The following is a 19,778-nucleotide window of genomic DNA, read 5'->3' as shown; positions in this document are numbered from 1 at the left end:
GAACTGGTGTATGTGCGCACAGCGATCTGATCGGCTGACGCTTCCGACGGATCCATAATGCAGTTCCCTGACGTCACTCATTCAAAGTGAATGGGAAGCGTTGACGCTGACGCCCCGTGTGAATGGGCCATGAAATAGTGAAATGGCCGACTAGACTCCTGATTAAACCTGATTGAAAATCTACGGAAATGTTTATTTTTTGTTCCCCACTGTATGCACTCAGTTGCTAATTTATAGATGCACCTGTTCAACTGCTAATATATAATTGGCCTATCAAATAAAAGTAACTCAGTGTGTTTTTGCATATAGACCATCTGCTGTTGAGAAGTTCAAAGTGAGTCATGAGTAAAGAAAGGGGATTGTTGGTGCAAGACAGGCCACTGAGTAATTCAGAAAATAGAGCCTTATAAATCAGCCTTAAATTATCTGTTGTCATTTCTGTCAGCTTTATTCCCCTTTCTTAATATATTACTAGGAAGTATAGACAAAATATCACATCCTTCATTCATGTAGGTCAACAAGCCTTTTAAGATTCTCAACACAAAACTGAAACATGCTTTTAAAAGGGATAATTCACCCAAAAATGAATATTTACTCACTATTTACCCACCCTAAAGTGTTCCAAACTTTTTTTTTTTTTTTGCTGAACCTAAGAGAATATACATTGAAATAAGTTGGAAACCTGTAACTATTGACTTCCATAGTAGGAAAAAAACAATAGTATGGAAGTTAATTGTTACCGGTTTCCAGCTTTTTTCAAAACATCTTCTTTTGTGATAAGTAAACAGTGAGTAAGTGACAGATTGTTCAGTTTTGGGTGAGCTATCCCTTTAATGTTTCATAACAGTATTCCAAATATTATTTACATCCTTAGGACAGACATCCTAAGTGTGGTGGGGCAAAATCACTGAAACTGCCTCATTAGTCCAAAGAAACGTTATGAAAATTGTCCTCTTTGATCATCCTCTGTGGTTGAGTCTCCACTGGTTCTTGTGAAGTGATCCGTCCACGTCTGAACTTGTCTTTCCACCTCTGTGTTGCTGTGGGTGACGGGGACTCAGGAATCGGCACAGTTGCTTGTTTCAGAGTGGGCAAATAGTCAGGTTTTGGAGGAAGGGGTTTATTTGAGCGCCGCAGGACACCAAACCCTCTGGATTTCTTCTGAGCCTGCTCTTCCTGCTGCTGTCGGAGGAGCTGGTGATGAAGGATGGTCTGTACATCATCCTATGAGTAACATGACAAGTGATTTTTATAAATTCCAGTCCAGATGGCAATACAAGATTGAGAGCAGATGTTCTGCCTACAAATTGCACTTAATACAGTAAATACTATCAGTTTTTTGAGGTTTCAATTAGTTTATTTTTGAAATGTGTTTTTTATAATTACATCACTGATTTTTGGAGCTTTTTTTAAAGTTCATTAAACATTTAGACTCCAAAATGTTTTGCATGTCTAAATATCTCTTTATTACAATGTAATTAAGCAGATAATAGATAGTAAATGCCAAATTTAAGAAAAAAATATTAATCATAACAGAACACAATCAATAAAGAGATGTTATTATTTTCATAAGTAATAAATTGCACATAAATTGCAAATCTGGGTGTCATCTTTGATGGAGCTTTGTGGGTTAATAATCATGTGAAAAAGATGGACGTCCAGCGTCTACAGACTCTGGCACCTATAGACTGCAGCTCTGTACAAGAAGTTTGGCCAGAGGAGAAATGGTCATGCTGAAGAAACTAAGGCTCTGAGAATCCTTGTACCAAACGTATGTGTGTTGTTTCATGAAAGCAACATTAATTTTTGTTGTGTTTTATTTTGATATGTTTATATTTATTTATTCTTCATTCATTCGTTTTCTTTTCGGCTTAGTCCCTTTAATAATCTGCGGTCGCCACAGCTGATTGAACCGCCAACTTATCTAGCACATGTTTTACGCAGCGGATGCCCTGCCAGCTCGGAAACATCCATAAACTCTCATTCACACACATACATTATACATTATATATATATATATATATATATATATATATATATATATATATATATATATATATATATATATATATATATATATATATATATATATATATATATATATACATACATACATACATACATACAAGCCAATATACGCATACACGCCAACACGGGGAGAACATGCAAACTTCACACAGATCTTCTATGGAGCGTTTACAAGTTGTGCAGAATGCAGCTTTTAACCAACACCAGTAGAAGGTCGCATATTACTCCTGCACTTAAGGCTCTTCATTGGCTTCCTATTAGTTTACAAGTAAATTATAAGATTCTGGTTTTTACATGCAGAGCTCAGCATGGTCAGGCCCTGCATTACATTCAGGATTTTTTGCATGGTCACTCCTGTGGTTGGTTTCTGAGGTCTTCTGGTAAGACATTTTAGCCATTCCTCCACATCTTAAGACTTGTTTTAGTATGTTTTCTTTTATTGATATGTTTTTTTTTTATCTGTTTTGCATTTTTCTTGTATTGTAAATATTTTGTGGCTTCATGTCTGTGAAAGGTGCAATATAAATAAATCTTTACTTACTTACTTTAATTACTTTCTTACTAAATGAATGCCAATATTTCAGACAGCCTTTAAAATCCAAAATTAGCTAACTTTTTTTCATTTATAATAATTCAGTCTGCAATTGTTAACATACTTTCCAGGCATCCAGCTCTATAGACAGCTCCAGTCGACTCTGAACAGCTTCCAGAAGTTGGTTGTTCAGTGTCATCAGTTCATTCTTGCTTTTCAACAGCTCACTCTCCATAGCTTGTTTCCTAAATTAAAAAAAAATGTGATTTATGTGCCAACTAGCAAGTTTACAATTATATAAATAGCCGAGTGATCAACTGAACTCACTTTACAATGGCGTCATCTCTGTCCCGTAGAGCTTGCTGTAAAATGGCAGCGTCTTCTCCAGACTTCTCCTTTCCCTGTCAAAGGAAGTGAATTTTAACTTAAATAGCACATTTTGTTTTCTTTGACATCTTAAGTGATAAGTCGAAATAAAAATCCAAAATTGAACACTGACAAGCCAATTATTTGAAAGCTTTTTAGTCGGAATCTATGAGTTGGGAGCTATGTTTAGCCTTAATGGTCCCTTGAAGTGCTCTGAAATGTGTGTGAAATGTTTTTAAAAAACAGCCAATAGTATTTTATCGCAGCTCTCCCAGTGAGAGTGGTTAACCTTAAGTACATCAAATGAGAAGCATCTTGAAGGGGGCGGGGCATGTCAGAGACATTTGATTGGTTATGATTTAATGAGAAGCTGTAGTTTGAGGTGAAATGAGTAAAACCGAAGTGACAAACTGCAAGCTTTACGTGTTTATAGAAGTTTTATATCTTCTAAATGGAAATTTTGTCAGTGTTTTGGAGCCCACTAGCTTATAGACATACTAAAAACTAACCATACTGATACTAACATCTAAAATATATATATATATATATATATATATATATATATATATATATATATATATATATATATATATATATATATATATATATATTTTTTTTTTTTTTTTTTTTTCATGGGACTTTTATAATGTTTTGTGAAGAAATCCCCTGTTGTTAATGCTACATTTCCACCAAATATACTGGATTTAATCTTTTTGTGAACTTGTCTTCTTTCACAGATAATTCTCTGCTCACACATATTTGTGTAAGTACATGCTGTCTTTTTCATTACCTTCAGATCAATGACACCTCAGAGAGAGGTACAAGCTATTTTTTCAAAGCACTTTAAAGATCTTTTCAATTGTTCTCATAACAATAGGAGCTTGTGAATGTAATGGTTGCATAAGGCCTTTAAAAAAGTGCATAAAGGAGGTGTGCCTCATATGAGCCGATGGGCAAGGCTAAAGCTCACCTGACAAGTGTGGTTAAGGGCGAGTCTGCGTGCCACTTTCTGCAGCTGAAGCAGTGCGGTGTCTAGAGGGTTGGCCCGCGACTGCTGGTCCACTTCTGCTGATTCTAGATCAGTCAGTGGAAGCAACAGCTTCACAACAGACTGAAGCTCCTCTGCCACCTGTAGACACGCCACAAAAACAACGATTAAAAGATTAAGACAATCCAAATTCACATCTAGTCTGTCAGAAACTGCCGTCACTAAATTAAAAGTGTGCAGATCTATAAGTTAAGAATGCAGACTCACTCGGTATTTGCTTTCGCTCCAGCCGGGTCCACTTTGGTGTTGTTGTTGCAGCCTATCTACCTGAGCCTTGAGTCTCAGACTGCGCTGGCGAGATAATTCCACTTCCTTCTTCACATGCTTCAACTGCAGACACAAACACAGTGTGTTATTATATGAATGTAATGTAATGTGTTTATTTGCTATACACACACACACACAAATATTTTGCTGCTTGTTCAAGCTACTTATTTAAAATAAGCTGAATCAACACAACTCTTGAGTTTTTTGGGGGGGGAACAACTGAATTGTTTTATGTTCAGCCCACCTAAATTAGTAAAAACTAATAAGTTAATTTAATATTGAATTACTTTGCATCATGTTTGGAAATGAATATCTTTTAAGACATCATAACCCAATGTCAGGCCAACCTAAAATCAACTAAGTATCAACGTCTAATGATGTTACAGCTTGACTTTCTAAGGACGTTACGTTATGTTGTCATTGCACATCAAAATATCGATGTCCTTTAGACGCTGATTAGACATTGAATTTTGGTCACATGACATCATGACCTAAATCTAACATAATGTTAATGTCAAATTTAGGAGAAAATCTTAAAAATAATTGGCATGTCAGTCCTGAATTTAATTGAATCCAATTGCTGAACACACAAAAATGTTGTTTGCTGTTTGTTCAACGTACTTATTTAAAATAAGTCTTAAATTGCTAAGACCAAACCACAAACTATCTAAAAATGTTTTCAGCAATCTCCTATGAAAAGAAAACATTTTGAAAACACCTGATCACAATGAGCTTTTAATATATCAAAATCACCTTTATATGGCAGTATTTATATAGATAAAGTAAGACATTGTTTTTAAATGTATTTATTTCAAAACAAACACACAAAAACATTTTTAAATTTATTTTTATGAAAATTAGTGTTTTATAATTAAACATTCAGCTATTTTTATATATTTATCTATATATGTTTTTAAATATTTAAAAGTATTTTATGCATTAAAATTGGAAGAGTATCTTTATTTTAAGTCTAAAAACACTGAAAGTGAAAATGTAAATCAATCACTGTGTGAGGTTAGATATGCAGACATCATGCTTAGCAACGATCTTAAACATGCCCTCACTCAGCTTAAAGTAATAAAGCTAAAAGTTCACTCCAAAATTTGATTCTGTCATCATCTATTCAACCTTTATTGTTTCAAACTTTCACAAGTTTTTTTCTTCTGCTAACACAAAATAACGTATCTTGAAGAATGTTGAAAAACTTTAACAGTAACTTGACTTCCATGGTAAAAGTATGCTTCAGCAGCTTTGTGAAATGGTTTTCTGTGAAAACCCTTGGTGCTGTTTAGGAGAACTCTTAGTGTTGAGATAAAAGGTGAGATCAAATATGTTGTGAATATGAGACCTGACACATTTGTTGGTCCATCAAATCTAATCAGGTCATCTAATGTCATTTATAATCTTGCTACACTGGATTTACTGAACAGAATTAGACTTGGAATCTTGCCATTCCAGTCAAATGAACAGGAAACGAACAGGTAAATTATATTGGTTACTTCCTAGTGTATCTACCGAGAAATGTGTCAGCTGAATGTTTCAAATATCTAAACGTGGTGTGTCAGATATGTGTGTCTTTTAATGTTTTCAATTATTAATACAGGCTGTGAAACCAGCTTTTTGTTGAAAGATTGACTATAAATTAAGATTGCCTTGTTAATTTTTAGCTCAGATTAGTCATGTTGCTTTAAAAAGTGCTTGGTTGAATGAAGAAAGAATGGGTGAACATTTGCTGAACAATGATTGACCATCTGGTCCTCTCACTGATCTGCATTTGTTGTTTGTTTGTTTTTTTTAATGATGGCAAAATAACATTTCTGATTTTGTTGCTCTGTCACAGTGTTATAACCCAATACGACATGCATTTTAAATGATCTGTCTGAAGGTAGTGACTGGTGAGAGTGAATTTTTTTTATTAAAAAGACTATGTGAACTATAGGCTATTTATTTGGAATGAGCAGAATATAACTAAGAAATGTTATTAACTTTTCTACAATTTTCTTTGAGAGCTTGGATGAATGCAATCAGAAAAATCTGATCAAATTTATATTTACAATTTCAATATACACACTATTAAATAAATGTAATGTAATTTTTAAAAATGTATAGTCTATACGTTTTAAAATAGTATATATAAAATCTAATTTTAAAACGCTAAAAAATAAAATAGTAGTATTAATACAATTTTTAAACTTGTATATTTTTTATTTGTTGTGCAATGCAACATTTTCAAAGCTGAAAATACACAGCAGGAAGTTTCTTCAAGTCGAAAAATAATTGAATTAAACTGATTGAAAAAGAAAAATCCTTGAACAGAAAACAAGAATTTATGAACATTTTTTAAATTGAATAATAATCTAAAAATGAAGTAATTCTGTCACATTTAACATCTGTTTAAAATCAGGAAGAAATACATGTAATAAACAATGAAAGTAAAAAATAAATCTTTGATAATAAATATAAAATAAAATAAAAAACATTTAACACTTCTGCAAATTTCTCCTGGGGGTGGGGAAGAATAATGCAATATCAGTCCTGTTATGTCCACAAAAACATTTACAAATAAGAATAAACAATAATAAATCTTAGCCATTTAAAAATGACGTTTTTAAAATATAAAATAATCTTACATAAATAAACAAATAAAATAATTAATAATCATTTAAAAATGAAACAATACTTTATATAAATATCATCATAAAAGCTATCTGCACCTTACTGGATTCCCATTCTGCATCCCATTTGCCTTTTGTTTACATGGTTTTCCCTTTACAGTAGCCTACAGTGTTCCTTGATTTTGAATCACTGTTGCTCATAGTCATAATACTAATGACTCACCGTTACAGACACCGGGCTGGACACTCTTCTGCGCAGTGGGCTCCCGCTCCGCAGCAGATCCGGTAATGCTTCCTCAATATACGAGCGGCGGGGCTTCTGCGGCGCGTCCGGGTCACTATCATGAATCCCTGTCGTGAAGCGGGGATCATCTTCAGTCGAGACACTGCTGTCATTCACTGCAAGTTGCTCTTGTAACTCATCCAATGTGCATAACGGCGAACTGTTCGACTCCCTGTCAGTGTCAAGACTCGAAACGGAATCCTCGTCGTCGGTCAGTCGTTTGTGCACCTCCTCGGTGGTCAGTGGAGACTCCAACAGGTCCCTGATGGTGCTTAACGTTACCGGCGAATCTCTCCTGTTGGTCTCCATTTTGTTCTAAATGAGGACAAGACAGAATGCATGTTCTTATCAGGGAGAGAGAGAAGACTGAAACTGAGAAGAGGGAATGTCTACAAACCGGTTTTTCCTGAAGTTTGACACAGAAGTAACACGAGGACGTGCGTCAAGCAGCCGTCACATATGCGCGCGGGACTGCGGCTTTACCTGCGCGTTTAAATGTCAACATGCGTGTTGGTACACGTCTGTGAAAGAAAAACGCCCATTGATTGTAAACAAAACATAAGGCCTATTGTTAGGTTGTGTTTTTTTTTTTTTTTTTTTTTTTTTAGACCTATTACCCTTATTTGGTTAACTTAATCTCATATTGGATTCAGGCACCATGGGGTCAATTTGAAGCCTTAATTTTATTAAATAGCATTATTTGATCCAATCAGTCATTTTGTACAAATATAATTAGTTTTATTTATCAAAGATGCATTAAATTGGTCAGTAGCATCTCATATAGCACAGTATTGGGTTGAATAATGCTGAGAAGTCAAATTTGCTTAGATCAATAAATTATCTTACAGTTTATTCAAATATTTACAATATAAACTTCAAGGCATTTGCTTTAAATAAATGCAGCTTTTGGGTGAATACAAAACATGTTTTTTTTCCTCTATGGGCCCAAAGGCAAGGTCAATTAGGCCTACAGTACATCAAAAACAGACTCAGGAACAGTTTTACCCCTGAACCACTGGAGAGCTTAACACTGATTGACACCATTGAATGTTCCCACTATTTGCACTAAACACCTACGTTTATACAGTACACTTTACTTAGTATTCTACCTCATAATTATTTGTATGTGCAATCATACAAGTCACTAATGTTTACAAAAAATTATGCATACATACATACATATAATTTTTACATTTTGAAAATGAATATTTTTTATCCATTTCTCAGTGAATATAGGCAATGTATTTTGGTACATCTAAACAAAACAGATTTATTAAACATATATATTTATTTGTAAAAATTCAGTCACAAAACATACTTAGAAATTGACAGATAATACATTCAAGCAAAATATTGCAAAAAAAAATCACAACCTAAATTTCAACTAATTTTTAAAAAAATTTTTGCTTCTCTTGATTTTTCCTGGGGCGACACAGTGGCGCAGTAGGTAGTGCTGTCACCTCACAGCAAGAAGGTTGCTGGTTCGAGCCTCGGCTTAGTTGGTGTTTCTGAGTGGAGTTTGCATGTTCTCCCTGTGTTCGCTTGGGTTTCCTCCGGGTGCTCAGGTTTCCCCCACAGACCAAAGACATGTGGTACAGGGTAATTGGGAAAGCTAAATTGTCCATATTGTGTGTGTGTGTGTGAATGAGTATGTGTGGATGTTTCCCAGAGATGGGTTACGGCTGAAAGGGCATCCGCTCTGTAAAAACGTGTTGGATAAGTTGGCGGTTCATTCCGCTGTGGCGACCCCGGATTAATAAAGGGACTAAGATAACAAGAAAATGAATGAATGAATGAATGATTTTTCCTGTTATGAATTTAATATTTTCTATAACTGTTATCATAAGTAATTTTGTTAGATAAGCTCCAGATATTGCTTCAATCTAATCTAATGTACATGCACAAACATAATATTATAGCTTCCTATTAAAATATCAATCTAAGATTTGTGAGGGGTCTACTTATGCTGAGCACTAATATATATATATATATATATATATATATATATATATATATATATATATATATATATATATATATATATATACATACATACATATTCAGTATATATATATATACATACATATTTATGCATATATATATATATATATATATATATATATATATATATATATATATATATATATATAATGCAAACATTAATATGTCATTCTTTAATGAGCCTGTTTATTGTAGCCTAATTGTAATATTTTATCCACTTTAAAATATATTACCCTCCCTAAAAGCACTATGAAAGAAGCAGTTTTGTGTTGTACATGTGTAGCCTGTGCTGTGAATAGATCAGAAAAACTGTTAAAAGTATTGACAAATTATAGCCTTTTCAGAAAATCTATAAGCCTCCCTCAGAGAAAGCATAAGTGGAAGTGGAGAGAAATTGCATGCATATTATAAAGGCTAGATGTAATGTTGTTAACATTATCTGATCTGTCTAAAGTAAACACACGAGTACAAGCTGTTCCACTTGGCTATAGCCTCAGCTTTACTCAAATAACAGCTGGGCTATTTAAAGTAGCCTAGATATGGGAACTCCGACTCGTTTATACGGATCGGCTCTTTTGAATAGTTTATGTTGAAGAACCGCATAAACGATTCAGAGGTTCTTTAAATTATATATAAAACAAACGCACAATATATGATTATGGTTTGTTTTTATATTTTTTATATTTTATTATTTTATATTTTATTAATAAATTTTACACTTTAGATAAAGTAAAAATTTAGTTTAGTCTATTTTAGACTTAGTTGTAATTCCTATTTAGCACTTAAAACATTAAGTAATTTGTATTAATTATTATAATTATAAAATTATTAAAACATAAATATGATTGCTATTTACATAGAACAATGTTAAACAAAAGTTTACTCGAGACAAAATCCACACGGAGCTGATTAGATTGATAAGCAAGCAAAATGTTCGACCGAAACAATTCGACTGATTCACTAAAATGATCCGACTCGTAAGAACGATTCGCGACACTGACATCGCTGTTTTACAGCCAAAGTCAAGTCTTCTGGGCAGAGAACTGGAGCACAATTAAAGGCTGTATAAAGAAACGACAAAAATAATCAACTTCTGAAGCGGTTTGTTCTTGGAGGTGTTGTTTATGAGCGTCGTCTGTTGTTATGAGCTACAACTGAGGCATAAAAAGGTTACTGAAGGACGAACGGCTAGGTGAGTGAATTCAGTTCGACTCAATTACATTTTGCAGGAAAACAATCATTAAAATCATTATTATTTATTAGTATTCAATGAAATACTGGTATGCACATGTCTGTGTCTGTGTGTTAAACTTTAAGGCATTATTTTGAAGCACGTCCAATTCATCAGAATGACAAAAGAAGAGGAAAACCCTGAATGGGTTGGTGGACAAGAATTTTATGACAAATATGATCCAAAGGAGATCTTGGGAAGGTTAGTGTCACCCTGATGAATTTGTGTCTGCAATCTATGACAAAATTAATAGCATAAATGCAAGTCTTACATCAAAAAATAGGCTATTTTAAATATGGGATTTGAAGTCTTGGGTTTGTTTTGAATTTTTCTCCCAGGGGTGTGAGCAGTGTAGTTCGCAGATGTGTGGATAAACGGACTGGTCAGGAATATGCAGTAAAGATCATAGACATCACACCATCAGACAAAATGACACCCCAAGAGATACAAGAAATCCAGCAGGCCACTGTGAAAGAGATCGACATTCTTCGAAAAGTGTCTGGACAAAAGAACATAAGTATGACTATCTACTGCCCCTCAAAGACTTTCACATCACATACAACAAAATCGAAGGTTATGGCTCTATAATATAAAAAAATCTATTTCATTACAAAAGTAAAAACTGCAATTGTTTTTTTTGTAACAACATACAAATGTAGGTTTTGTTTGTCCCTGGTAGTTCAACTCAAGGATTGCTTTGAATCAAAGGCCTTCTTCTTTTTGGTATTTGATCTGTAAGTAAACCTTTTTTTCTTTCATTGCATGCAACTTTCATGTCTGTGCCTCATTATTTTTATTGACAAAACACATCAAGGACTTGAGTTTAAAAAAAAAGTCTAAGTAAAAAAGTGCTTTAAGTATAAAGTATTAAAATTATATAAAAAAAACATTAAAAACAAATCTTAAAATTAACGGAAATAAAACAGCAGCTGTGATTTTACAGTAAATAACCAGAGCTTTTTTTATACCAAAGTTTTGAAGAACAAACATCTGCACAACTTAACATTGGTTCATAGATAATACACAACCATAAGCAGGTTTGGATGAGAAAGTCATATGGTGACCCAATGCCCATCACAACTTTTCCTACAAGCAAAGAAATATACTAATTAGGGCTGGGCGATTAATCGAAAAGTCATCGAAATTGACATTCATAATCTAAAATCGATCAAATTTTTATAGGCCGTTTATTTTTTATTTACTTTTCCTACTGCATGCTGAGTCATGAGACCCCACTCTGTTAAGACTAATTTATACTTCTGCGTCATCCGCACGCGTATGGTGCGCCACAGCCATCACGTGGTTGCATATCTACGCACCTCTCAAAAAATGTTACTTTATGTCGTGATGACACATTGCGCAGGCTTTGTGATTGGTGGGTTTGGTAGCGGTGATGAGTGTGGGTGGCACGGATTAATTTCAGCATTGATGTTCAATAAACAATCCTAGATAGTAGATAGTGTGTGTTTTCTTTAATTATTTTAAAATCAAGTAATGCACCCTCTATTTAAAAAATCTCACACTGCTAATATTTGAGCATATTTACTGTACAAAACATGTCCGTGAACTATAAGTGCAAAGAAATGTAATTAATGAAATAATCAGCAATCAATTGTCATCCAGTTAAAATGTTCAATTAATAGAGATTTTGATTTTAGGCCAAATCGCTCAGCCCTAATGTTAATGTTTCGAAAGTGCTCAGTGTCATTCACACACTACTAAACTCCATCATGGTAACACACATAAAATAAAAGTAGTGCAATAAACATTCTTTATTAACATTAGATGTAACATAAAACTATAATGTGCATAACTCAAAAGAATAAACTAAAAGAGCTATAGTAATGTCAACAATAAAGTATCATGCTGGGATTTCCAGGAAAGTGAATCTCAGCAGTTTATCATAAACTTTTCTATGATCATTTTTACTGCAATTGACAGCAAGAATGAACATAGAAGCGTTGTCTGATTGACAAGCAGCAGCTATATGTGTTCAAAAGAATCTAAATTGCCAAGTAGGATGAATCTATGCCGCATTTTGTAGAATCTTTGAACTGTCAAAACACCTCTAAAAAAAGCTTTTTCGGACATTACATATTTGTACATGTGTACATTACTGTAACACATTTTATTCAAGAACATTTGAGCTGCTTTTAGTCCTTAGCTCTTTCATTTTCGTTTTATTTAAAATATATTTAACTTGCTTGTTAATTAAATCCCATTTTGTTATTTAACCTATTATTTTTATGCAACAGTCAAGTAACACGTTCATTTGCTATGAAGAAAATAGAAGGAAATAATATTTTTTGCATGCTGATTTATGTGAAACCATGAATATAGGTCTACATAATCACCTTGCAATTTTGAGATTATAGCTTTTTTTGGCTTTGAGTATAGACTATTCAGTTCATAAGAGCAGTTTAATCTTTTAAAAAGTTTTTTTAATAATAAAATCAGTTGTTCACTGTATACAAATGTAACATTTTGAAATATTTATATTTATCGGCCTATATATCGGCTATCTGCCTCCAAATCTGAAGAGTTATCGGTTACTGATTTTGGCCAAAAAATCCATATCGGTGCATCCCTAATTAACGATTCAATTTCCATGTAATTTACCCAAAGGTCAGAACATTAGACAGTTTCACCAAAAAACTGAAAATTCTGTCATCATTTACTCATCCTTTATTTATTTCTTCTATTTAACACAAAATAAGATATTTTGATGAAATTTGGAAACTGATAATCTATTCCATGGTGTTTTTTTTCTTACTATAGATGTCAGTGGTTACTTTTTTTCAAAATATCCTCTATTGTGTTCAACAGAATAAATAAACACATAACGCTTTTGTGTCAGTACATTTTTTTTTTTGTGAACAATATGTACAGTTAAAGTCAGAATTATTAGCCCTGCTCAATTATTTGCGCCCTTGTTTATTTTTTTCCCCAATTTCTGTTTAATGGAGGGAAGATTGTTTCAGCACATTTCTAAGCATAATAGTTTTAAAAACTTATTTCTAATAACTGATTTATTTTATCTTTGCCATGATGACAGTAAATATTTTACTTGATATTTTTCAAGACACTTCTATGCACCTTAAAGTGACATTTAAAGGCTTAACTAGGTTAATTAGGTGAACTATGCAGGTTAGGGTAATTAGGCGGGTTATTGTATAACGATGGTTTGTTCTATAGACTATCGAAAAAAATTTGCCTAAAGGGGCTAATAATTTTGTCTAGCCAACGTAAAACAAATAAGACTTTGTCCAAAAGAAAAAATATTATCAGACATACTGTGAAAATTTCCTTACTCTGTTAAAAATCATTTGGGAAATAATCAAAAGGGGGCTAATAATTCTGACTTCAACTGTATATAAAGGGTCCAGATGCATAAACCTCTAAATGCCGTCAAAATTTTCTTCTAAAATTAGTGTTTTTATCAGGCTCGTGTTTAGGTCCAGTAATTTCATTTTTATGGCAACGAATAAGTTTTTTCATTGTTTTCAAAGTGAAATAACTCATCAGAAACAAAGAAGTCTGAGACTTCTGCTCATTTTCTATTGTAATTTTAGACGGCACTAAGAGGTTTTGCATCTGAACTCTAATAACTCTTACTAATCAGAAAATTAAGGATTGTATGGAAGGAGATTTACTTACTATTCTAATGTTTTGTTTTTGCCATTAAAAGTTTATAATTAGGAGAACAATTTATTCAATGTATTTTTGTATTTTCACAAATATATCCATACAATATAAGCCTAGTTTTGTTGTCCAGCATAACATATTGTTTTGAACTACTAAAAACATCAGTAAAAGTCACATTTATTCAGTCATCATTTACTCAACCTTCATTTTTTTTCTGTTATACACAAAATATGATATTTTGATGAAATCCAGAAACCGATAACCTATTCCAAAGTAGTTTTTTCCGACTATGGATGTCAGTGGTTACTGTTTTGACCTTTTTTCAAAATATCTTCTTTCGTGTTCAACAGAATAAATAATCTCATAAAGCTTTGTGTGAGACAATGTTCAGTTTTGCGTGAACTATACCTTTATGTGTAAATGGAACGACTCTAAAATACAATTTTCTCTTAGTTATTTCTTGTAGAGCTCAAGTCCAGGCGACTGCTCAATCTTGCTGTTGTGTTATTTACTGGTTGCTTCCTATTCAGATTTCCCATGTGTTCCCTGTGGAGATTAGCCTATCTGTTAGCTGGCGCTCTGCAGCATACAGATAAGAGACTGGCTATTCTAAGAGCCACAACAGGCTGATTGCCAATATTAAACTGTTGCTTTCAAAGCCTGATTCTCCATTCAAAACATGAGCACAAATCCATCCAAATTCCTTCCCTTGTCCAGCTGCTGAACAGATTTAATTACAGTTTCTTAGAAATTCTGAAATGTGCCAGCTCAGTTTACAGGCCTTGACATTCACTTTTGTTTGTTTAAATGTGAATGCTCTTTTAACAGGATGAAGAGAGGAGAGCTCTTCGACTACCTCACTGAAAAAGTCACTCTAAGTGAGAAAGAGACACGGTCAGCTTCCTTTAATAAATCTCTCAGCACTTGTTGATGCTACTATATTTAGTTTTTTTTTTTTTTTTAGTAAATATTGCATATTTTCCGCCAAAATATAAAGCAGCATAACAGTTTTCAGCATTAATAATGTGAAACAGAAAAAAAAAACATTTTTAAATATATTTAAATACAAAACATTTTACGATAATACTAATTTTACAGTTTTTAATCAAATAAATTAAACTTTCTTGCATATTGTACACATGCGTTTAATTTGTATGCAGATGAAGACTGAATTATTATCCTTTATTAATATGGGGTTGCCACAATGGAATGAACCGCCAACTTACGCAGCGGATACCCTTCCAGCTCCAACCCATCACTGGGAAACATCCATACACTCTCATTCACACACATACACTACGGACAATTTAGCTTACCCAATTCACCTATAACACGTCTTTGGACTTGTGGGGGAAAGTCCTTGATCAAACGGGAAAATTGGGTTAATTAGGCAAGTCCTTGGATAACAGTGGTTTATTACAAGGGTTCCCAAACTTTTCAGCCTGTGACCCCCAAAAGAGCAATGCTAGTGACTCGCGAGCCCCAATATGCTCTGAGGTGGTTATACATATACAAATCTTGCATGCAACGGCGTGCACATACCAATAGACCCAGGTCTATTTTTCATTTAATTTTGGAGAACACCCATCAGAGATCATCCTTCATGTTCAGTTGTGGCCTGTATTTATTGTTAATGTTTGTTTAACTTGGTGCCATAAAATTAATCTGTTGCAACTGATGCTGAGTCTTAAATGTAACATAAGTCACAACATATGCATGTTGTTTTTTATTAACTATTAAATTTTATTAATTTTTTAATTTTTATAAATTTTTATTATTAAGTGTATGTGTGTGAATGAGTGTGAATGGATGTTTCCCAGTGATGGGTTGCGGCTGAAGGGCATCCGCTGCGTAAAAACTTGCTGGATAAGTTGGCGGTTCATTCTGCTGTGGCAACCCCGGATTAATAAAGGGACTAAGCCGAAAAGAAAATGAATGAATAAATGAATGAATGAATGACTTAAGCAGGCTGATAATATTGATCTTTTTTTTTTTATTTAGATCTATAATATATCTATAAGGGTTAAGGATATATATAGAAAGTACATCTAGACTATTTTAATGATTTTTGACATTAACACAATTATCATTTTTACAGTGTATTTTTGTCTTTCCCTTCAAAAATACTATTGCAAAGGTCTGGTATTGGTCTGGTTGTCCATGGTAACATATTGTTTTAAACTTCTAAAAATATGAATAAAAGTCACTGTAGAGTAAGTACAGTAGAGTTACATATTAAATATCAAATGAAAATAAACACAAACTGTATTTTTGTTAGTTTTTTCAGTGTAGGCATATACAGAATAAATAGAAATTAAAGTGATTTAAAAATACACTTAATGACTTGAACGATTGATTATTAGCATGCCATTTTCTCTTCTCAATCTGTTAGAAAGATCATTCGAGCTCTCCTGGAGGTGGTTGAGTATCTTCACGCTCACAATATAGTCCATCGTGACCTGAAACCAGAGAACATTCTGTTAGATGATGATGTGAATATCAAACTTACAGACTTTGGTTTCTCCATCCAGATTGAGCCTGGACAAAGACTGAATGGTGACTGACTGAATGAACATCTTTAAATATACTAGAAGCCTTCTGAAAAAATAAAACCTGCAGAAATTGAAGTTTAGAAATGGCTGTCTTTGTTTTCTCCTAGAGGTTTGCGGGACACCGGGTTACTTGGCTCCAGAAATCATAGAGTGCTCAATGGATCCAAAACATTCTGGCTATGGGACTGCTGTTGACCTGTAAGCAGCTAAAGTAAAGAAGCTGGTTGTGATGTGCTGTGAGAGACTAGTGATGACTGTGAGAGAATAGGGCCACCATTTTAAAATGTATTTCAGCTTGTCAAGTGTTCAAGGGAATTTTACATGGACATACCCTCGACCCTTCGATTTTGACTGAGGAAGCTAATCTGCTTCATACTGACTGTCCAAATGTGACAAATGGGACAGACAGGAAACGTAAGCTTGTGCTACAAGTTTTGCAGTTTGCTGCATTGTAAAGTTCAAGCTTGACCTGCGAAATTGCATCACGTGATTGCGTGAGACCAATAAAAGATTAAAACATGACCTCTCTATACAGAAATTTACATTTACATTTACATTTACATTTAGTCATTTAGCAGACGCTTTTATCCAAAGCGACTTACAAATGAGGACAAGGAAGCAATTTACACAACTAAGAGCAACAATGAATAAGTACTAAAGGCAAGTTTCAGGTCTGTAAAGTCTAAGAAGGGAAGTGTTAGTAGTTTTTTTTTTTTTTTTTGTACAGTTAGTGTGATATTCAAATAGGCAATTGCAGATTAGGAAGTGAAGTGGAGACTAAATAGTTGAGTTTTTAGTCGTTTCTTGAAAATAGCGAGTGACTCTGCTGTTCTGATGCAGTTAGGGAGTTCATTCCACCAACTGGGCAGATTGAGCGTGAGCGTTCGCGAAAGTGATTTTTTCCCTCTTTGGGATGGAACCACGAGGCGACGTTCATTCACAGAACGCAAGTTTCTGGAGGGCACATAGATCTGCAGAAGTGAGTGCAGATAAGAAGGTGCTAGGCCAGAAGTCACTTTGTAGGCAAACATCAGAGTTTTGAATTTGATGCGAGCAACAACTGACAGCCAGTGCAAACGGACTAGCAGCGGAGTGACATGTGCTCGTTTAGGTTCATTGAAGACAACTCGTGCTGCTGCATTCTGGAGCAGTTGAAGAGGCTTGATAGAGTTAGCTGGAAGCCCAGCTAGTAGAGAGTTGCAGTAATCCAGTTTGGAGAGAACAAGAGCTTGAACAAGGAGTTGAGCTGCATGTTCAGATAAGAAGGGTCGGATCTTTCTGATGTTATAGAGTGCAAATCTGCACGATCGAGCAGTTCTAGAAATGTGGTCAGAGAAGTTTAGTTGGTCATCAATCGTTACTCCAAGGCTTTTCACCATTTTGGATGCAGTAATGGTTGCCCCATCCATCTGGATTGAAAAGTTATGGTGTAGAGTCGGGTTGGCAGAAACTACAAGCATTTCCGTTTTTGCGAGGTTCAGCTGAAGATGATGATCTTTCATCCAGTGTGAAATATCCAACAGGCAGGCTGAGATACGAGCTGGAACCGAGAAATGTCACATATACACCAATCGCTTGCTTTTTTAATGTCTAATCATTTAATCCCGCCCCTTTTCGCAGTGCAGTACGACAGAATTTCACATTCTTAAGTGTGACCATGGCATTAGTTGCTTTAGCTGTGTTTGATAAGGGTTGGAGCTAAACTCTGCAGGACTGGGCACCCCTGCTTTACAGCAGTGTTTCTCAACCATGTTCCAGGAGGACCACCAACACTGGATGTCTCCTTTGTCTGTCACACACATTACAGGTCTATCAGCCTCTGCTAATGAGCTGATGATCTGAATCAGGAGTGTTTGCTTAAGGAGGATGGAAAATGTGCAGAGCTGGTGGTCCTCCAGGAACGTGGTTGAGAAACACTTGTTTAGGGCTTTCTATTTAAACCCATTTAGATGTTCCGTGGACACTTGTGTAATATAATCAATGATGAAATTAGAGTCAATGAATAATACGGAGGAAGGTTTGTGAGTAAAGGGCATAAAATTAGACTGGTATGCAGCCTAGTACTGTCCTGTGAGAAACTAGTGATGTCTGAGGGAGACTAGTGCTCTGGGTTTCATTCGGAAGGGCTCATCTCTATGCACTAATTTCTTTGGAGGGACCCTCAATAGGGATTAGAGCATTTAGCGATGAATCCTTTCATATTAACTGCAGTTTTTGACGCCAAATAACTTCCCTACCTAAAGGATCATGGCCTGAAATGTTTGCAAGTGGTTGTTTTTCAAACTCGTTCGTTCCAAAGGGCCCTCCAAATGCCTCCAACACTTTATGGCTGTCATGATTATTTTCACTATAAAGTGCCTTTTGGAGGGTGATATATCTCATTTGGAAAGCACCAGTGATGTCTGTGAGAGACTAGTAAAATTTCACAGAATCCTATTTATGCTAAAAGGTTCTATTCTCTTAATTTTCCACACAAAATAGGGGGTTTTGTATAATTCTGTTGTTGTTGTTTTTTTTTGTTTGTTTGTTTTTTTGGTGAAACACTGCTATACACTAACATGGTAAAACCACCATTAAATGTCTTAAAATTTCGTAGACTGCATTATTTTTGAAAATAAATTGGTATTTTGTTCTCTAATTTTGATCTTCTCTGTAACCACATGAATAGTGACAAGAAGCAGAATAAACTGAATAAGGCTACTTGAATAAATCAACTCATATTTAGTACATGATTGTGATCCACATAATAACCCTCTTTCGGCCTGCTCTCATCAGCTGGAGCACAGGGGTGATCTTGTACACTCTTCTGGCTGGATCTCCACCATTCTGGCACAGAAAACAAATGCTGATGCTTCGCCTGATTCTTGCAGGACAATACCAATTCAACTCACCAGAATGGGATGACCGTTCAGACACAGTCAAAGACTTGGTGTGTATTGCTCGTTTTAAACAATCCAATACAAAGTTGCGCCAGATTGTGGAAAGCAATACCTTTTCAAACTCATCTTGTTTTCCTTCAAGATTTCTAGACTATTAGTTGTGGATCCTGAGAGTCGATACACAGCAACAGAAGCGCTCAATCATCCCTTCTTCCAACAATATGTGGTTGCGGAAGTTCGCCATTTTAGTCCTTATAGGAAGTTCAAGGTACACAAGTTTATTCAGATGACTTCAAAAGCATAGTCCGATTCTAGTCATTCACTGTTGTTT

General features: G+C 34.5%; 2 protein-coding genes across 16 annotated transcripts in view; one reads left to right on the top strand and one right to left on the bottom strand.

Annotated features, from left to right (window-relative positions):
* Positions 1–422: 422 nt before the first annotated feature.
* bicdl2l (bicaudal-D-related protein 2-like) lies at positions 423–7,606 on the bottom strand. 2 transcript variants are annotated; one of them, XM_087299105.1, is made up of 7 exons: positions 7,537–7,606; positions 7,080–7,454; positions 4,182–4,304; positions 3,897–4,055; positions 2,888–2,961; positions 2,685–2,805; positions 423–1,224 (listed from the first exon to the last, which is right to left on the bottom strand). In XM_087299105.1, the coding sequence occupies exons 2-7, from the start codon at positions 7,446–7,448 to the stop codon at positions 922–924; spliced, it is 1,149 nt and encodes a 382-aa protein (XP_087155231.1). In that variant the 5' UTR covers positions 7,449–7,454; positions 7,537–7,606; the 3' UTR covers positions 423–921.
* A 2,519-nt stretch (positions 7,607–10,125) lies between these two features.
* The window catches only part of phkg1b (phosphorylase kinase, gamma 1b (muscle)), a 29,578-nt gene continuing 19,925 nt past the window's right edge, over positions 10,126–19,778 (top strand). For 2 of the 14 annotated variants that reach the window (XM_087299794.1, XM_087299792.1), the window contains exons 1-9: positions 10,126–10,332; positions 10,458–10,572; positions 10,710–10,888; positions 11,051–11,105; positions 14,845–14,910; positions 16,409–16,572; positions 16,676–16,766; positions 19,344–19,497; positions 19,590–19,715. In XM_087299794.1, the coding sequence (XP_087155920.1) occupies positions 10,490–10,572; positions 10,710–10,888; positions 11,051–11,105; positions 14,845–14,910; positions 16,409–16,572; positions 16,676–16,766; positions 19,344–19,497; positions 19,590–19,715 (918 nt within the window). In that variant the 5' untranslated portion in view covers positions 10,126–10,332; positions 10,458–10,489. 14 annotated transcript variants of the gene reach the window in all.

The sequence above is a fragment of the Danio rerio genome, chromosome 21 (assembly GCF_052040795.2).
Source record: "Danio rerio strain M-AB ecotype USA chromosome 21, GRCz13ab, whole genome shotgun sequence".
In the NCBI taxonomy this organism is placed as follows: domain Eukaryota; kingdom Metazoa; phylum Chordata; class Actinopteri; order Cypriniformes; family Danionidae; genus Danio; species Danio rerio.
This window is presented reverse-complemented; position numbering and strand designations above follow the sequence as displayed.

Bases quoted from the DNA above. Each gene is read 5' to 3' on its own strand.
- bicdl2l (XM_087299105.1), bottom strand. From the start codon at position 7,448: ATGGAGACCAACAGGAGAGATTCGCCGGTAACGTTAAGCACCATCAGG. The intron at 2,962-3,896 runs GTGAGCTTTAGC...TTCCTTTGACAG, and splicing joins CCCTTAACCACACTTGTCAG to GGAAAGGAGAAGTCTGGAGA. The intron at 1,225-2,684 runs GTATGTTAACAA...TGTTACTCATAG, and splicing joins TAGAGCTGGATGCCTGGAAA to GATGATGTACAGACCATCCT.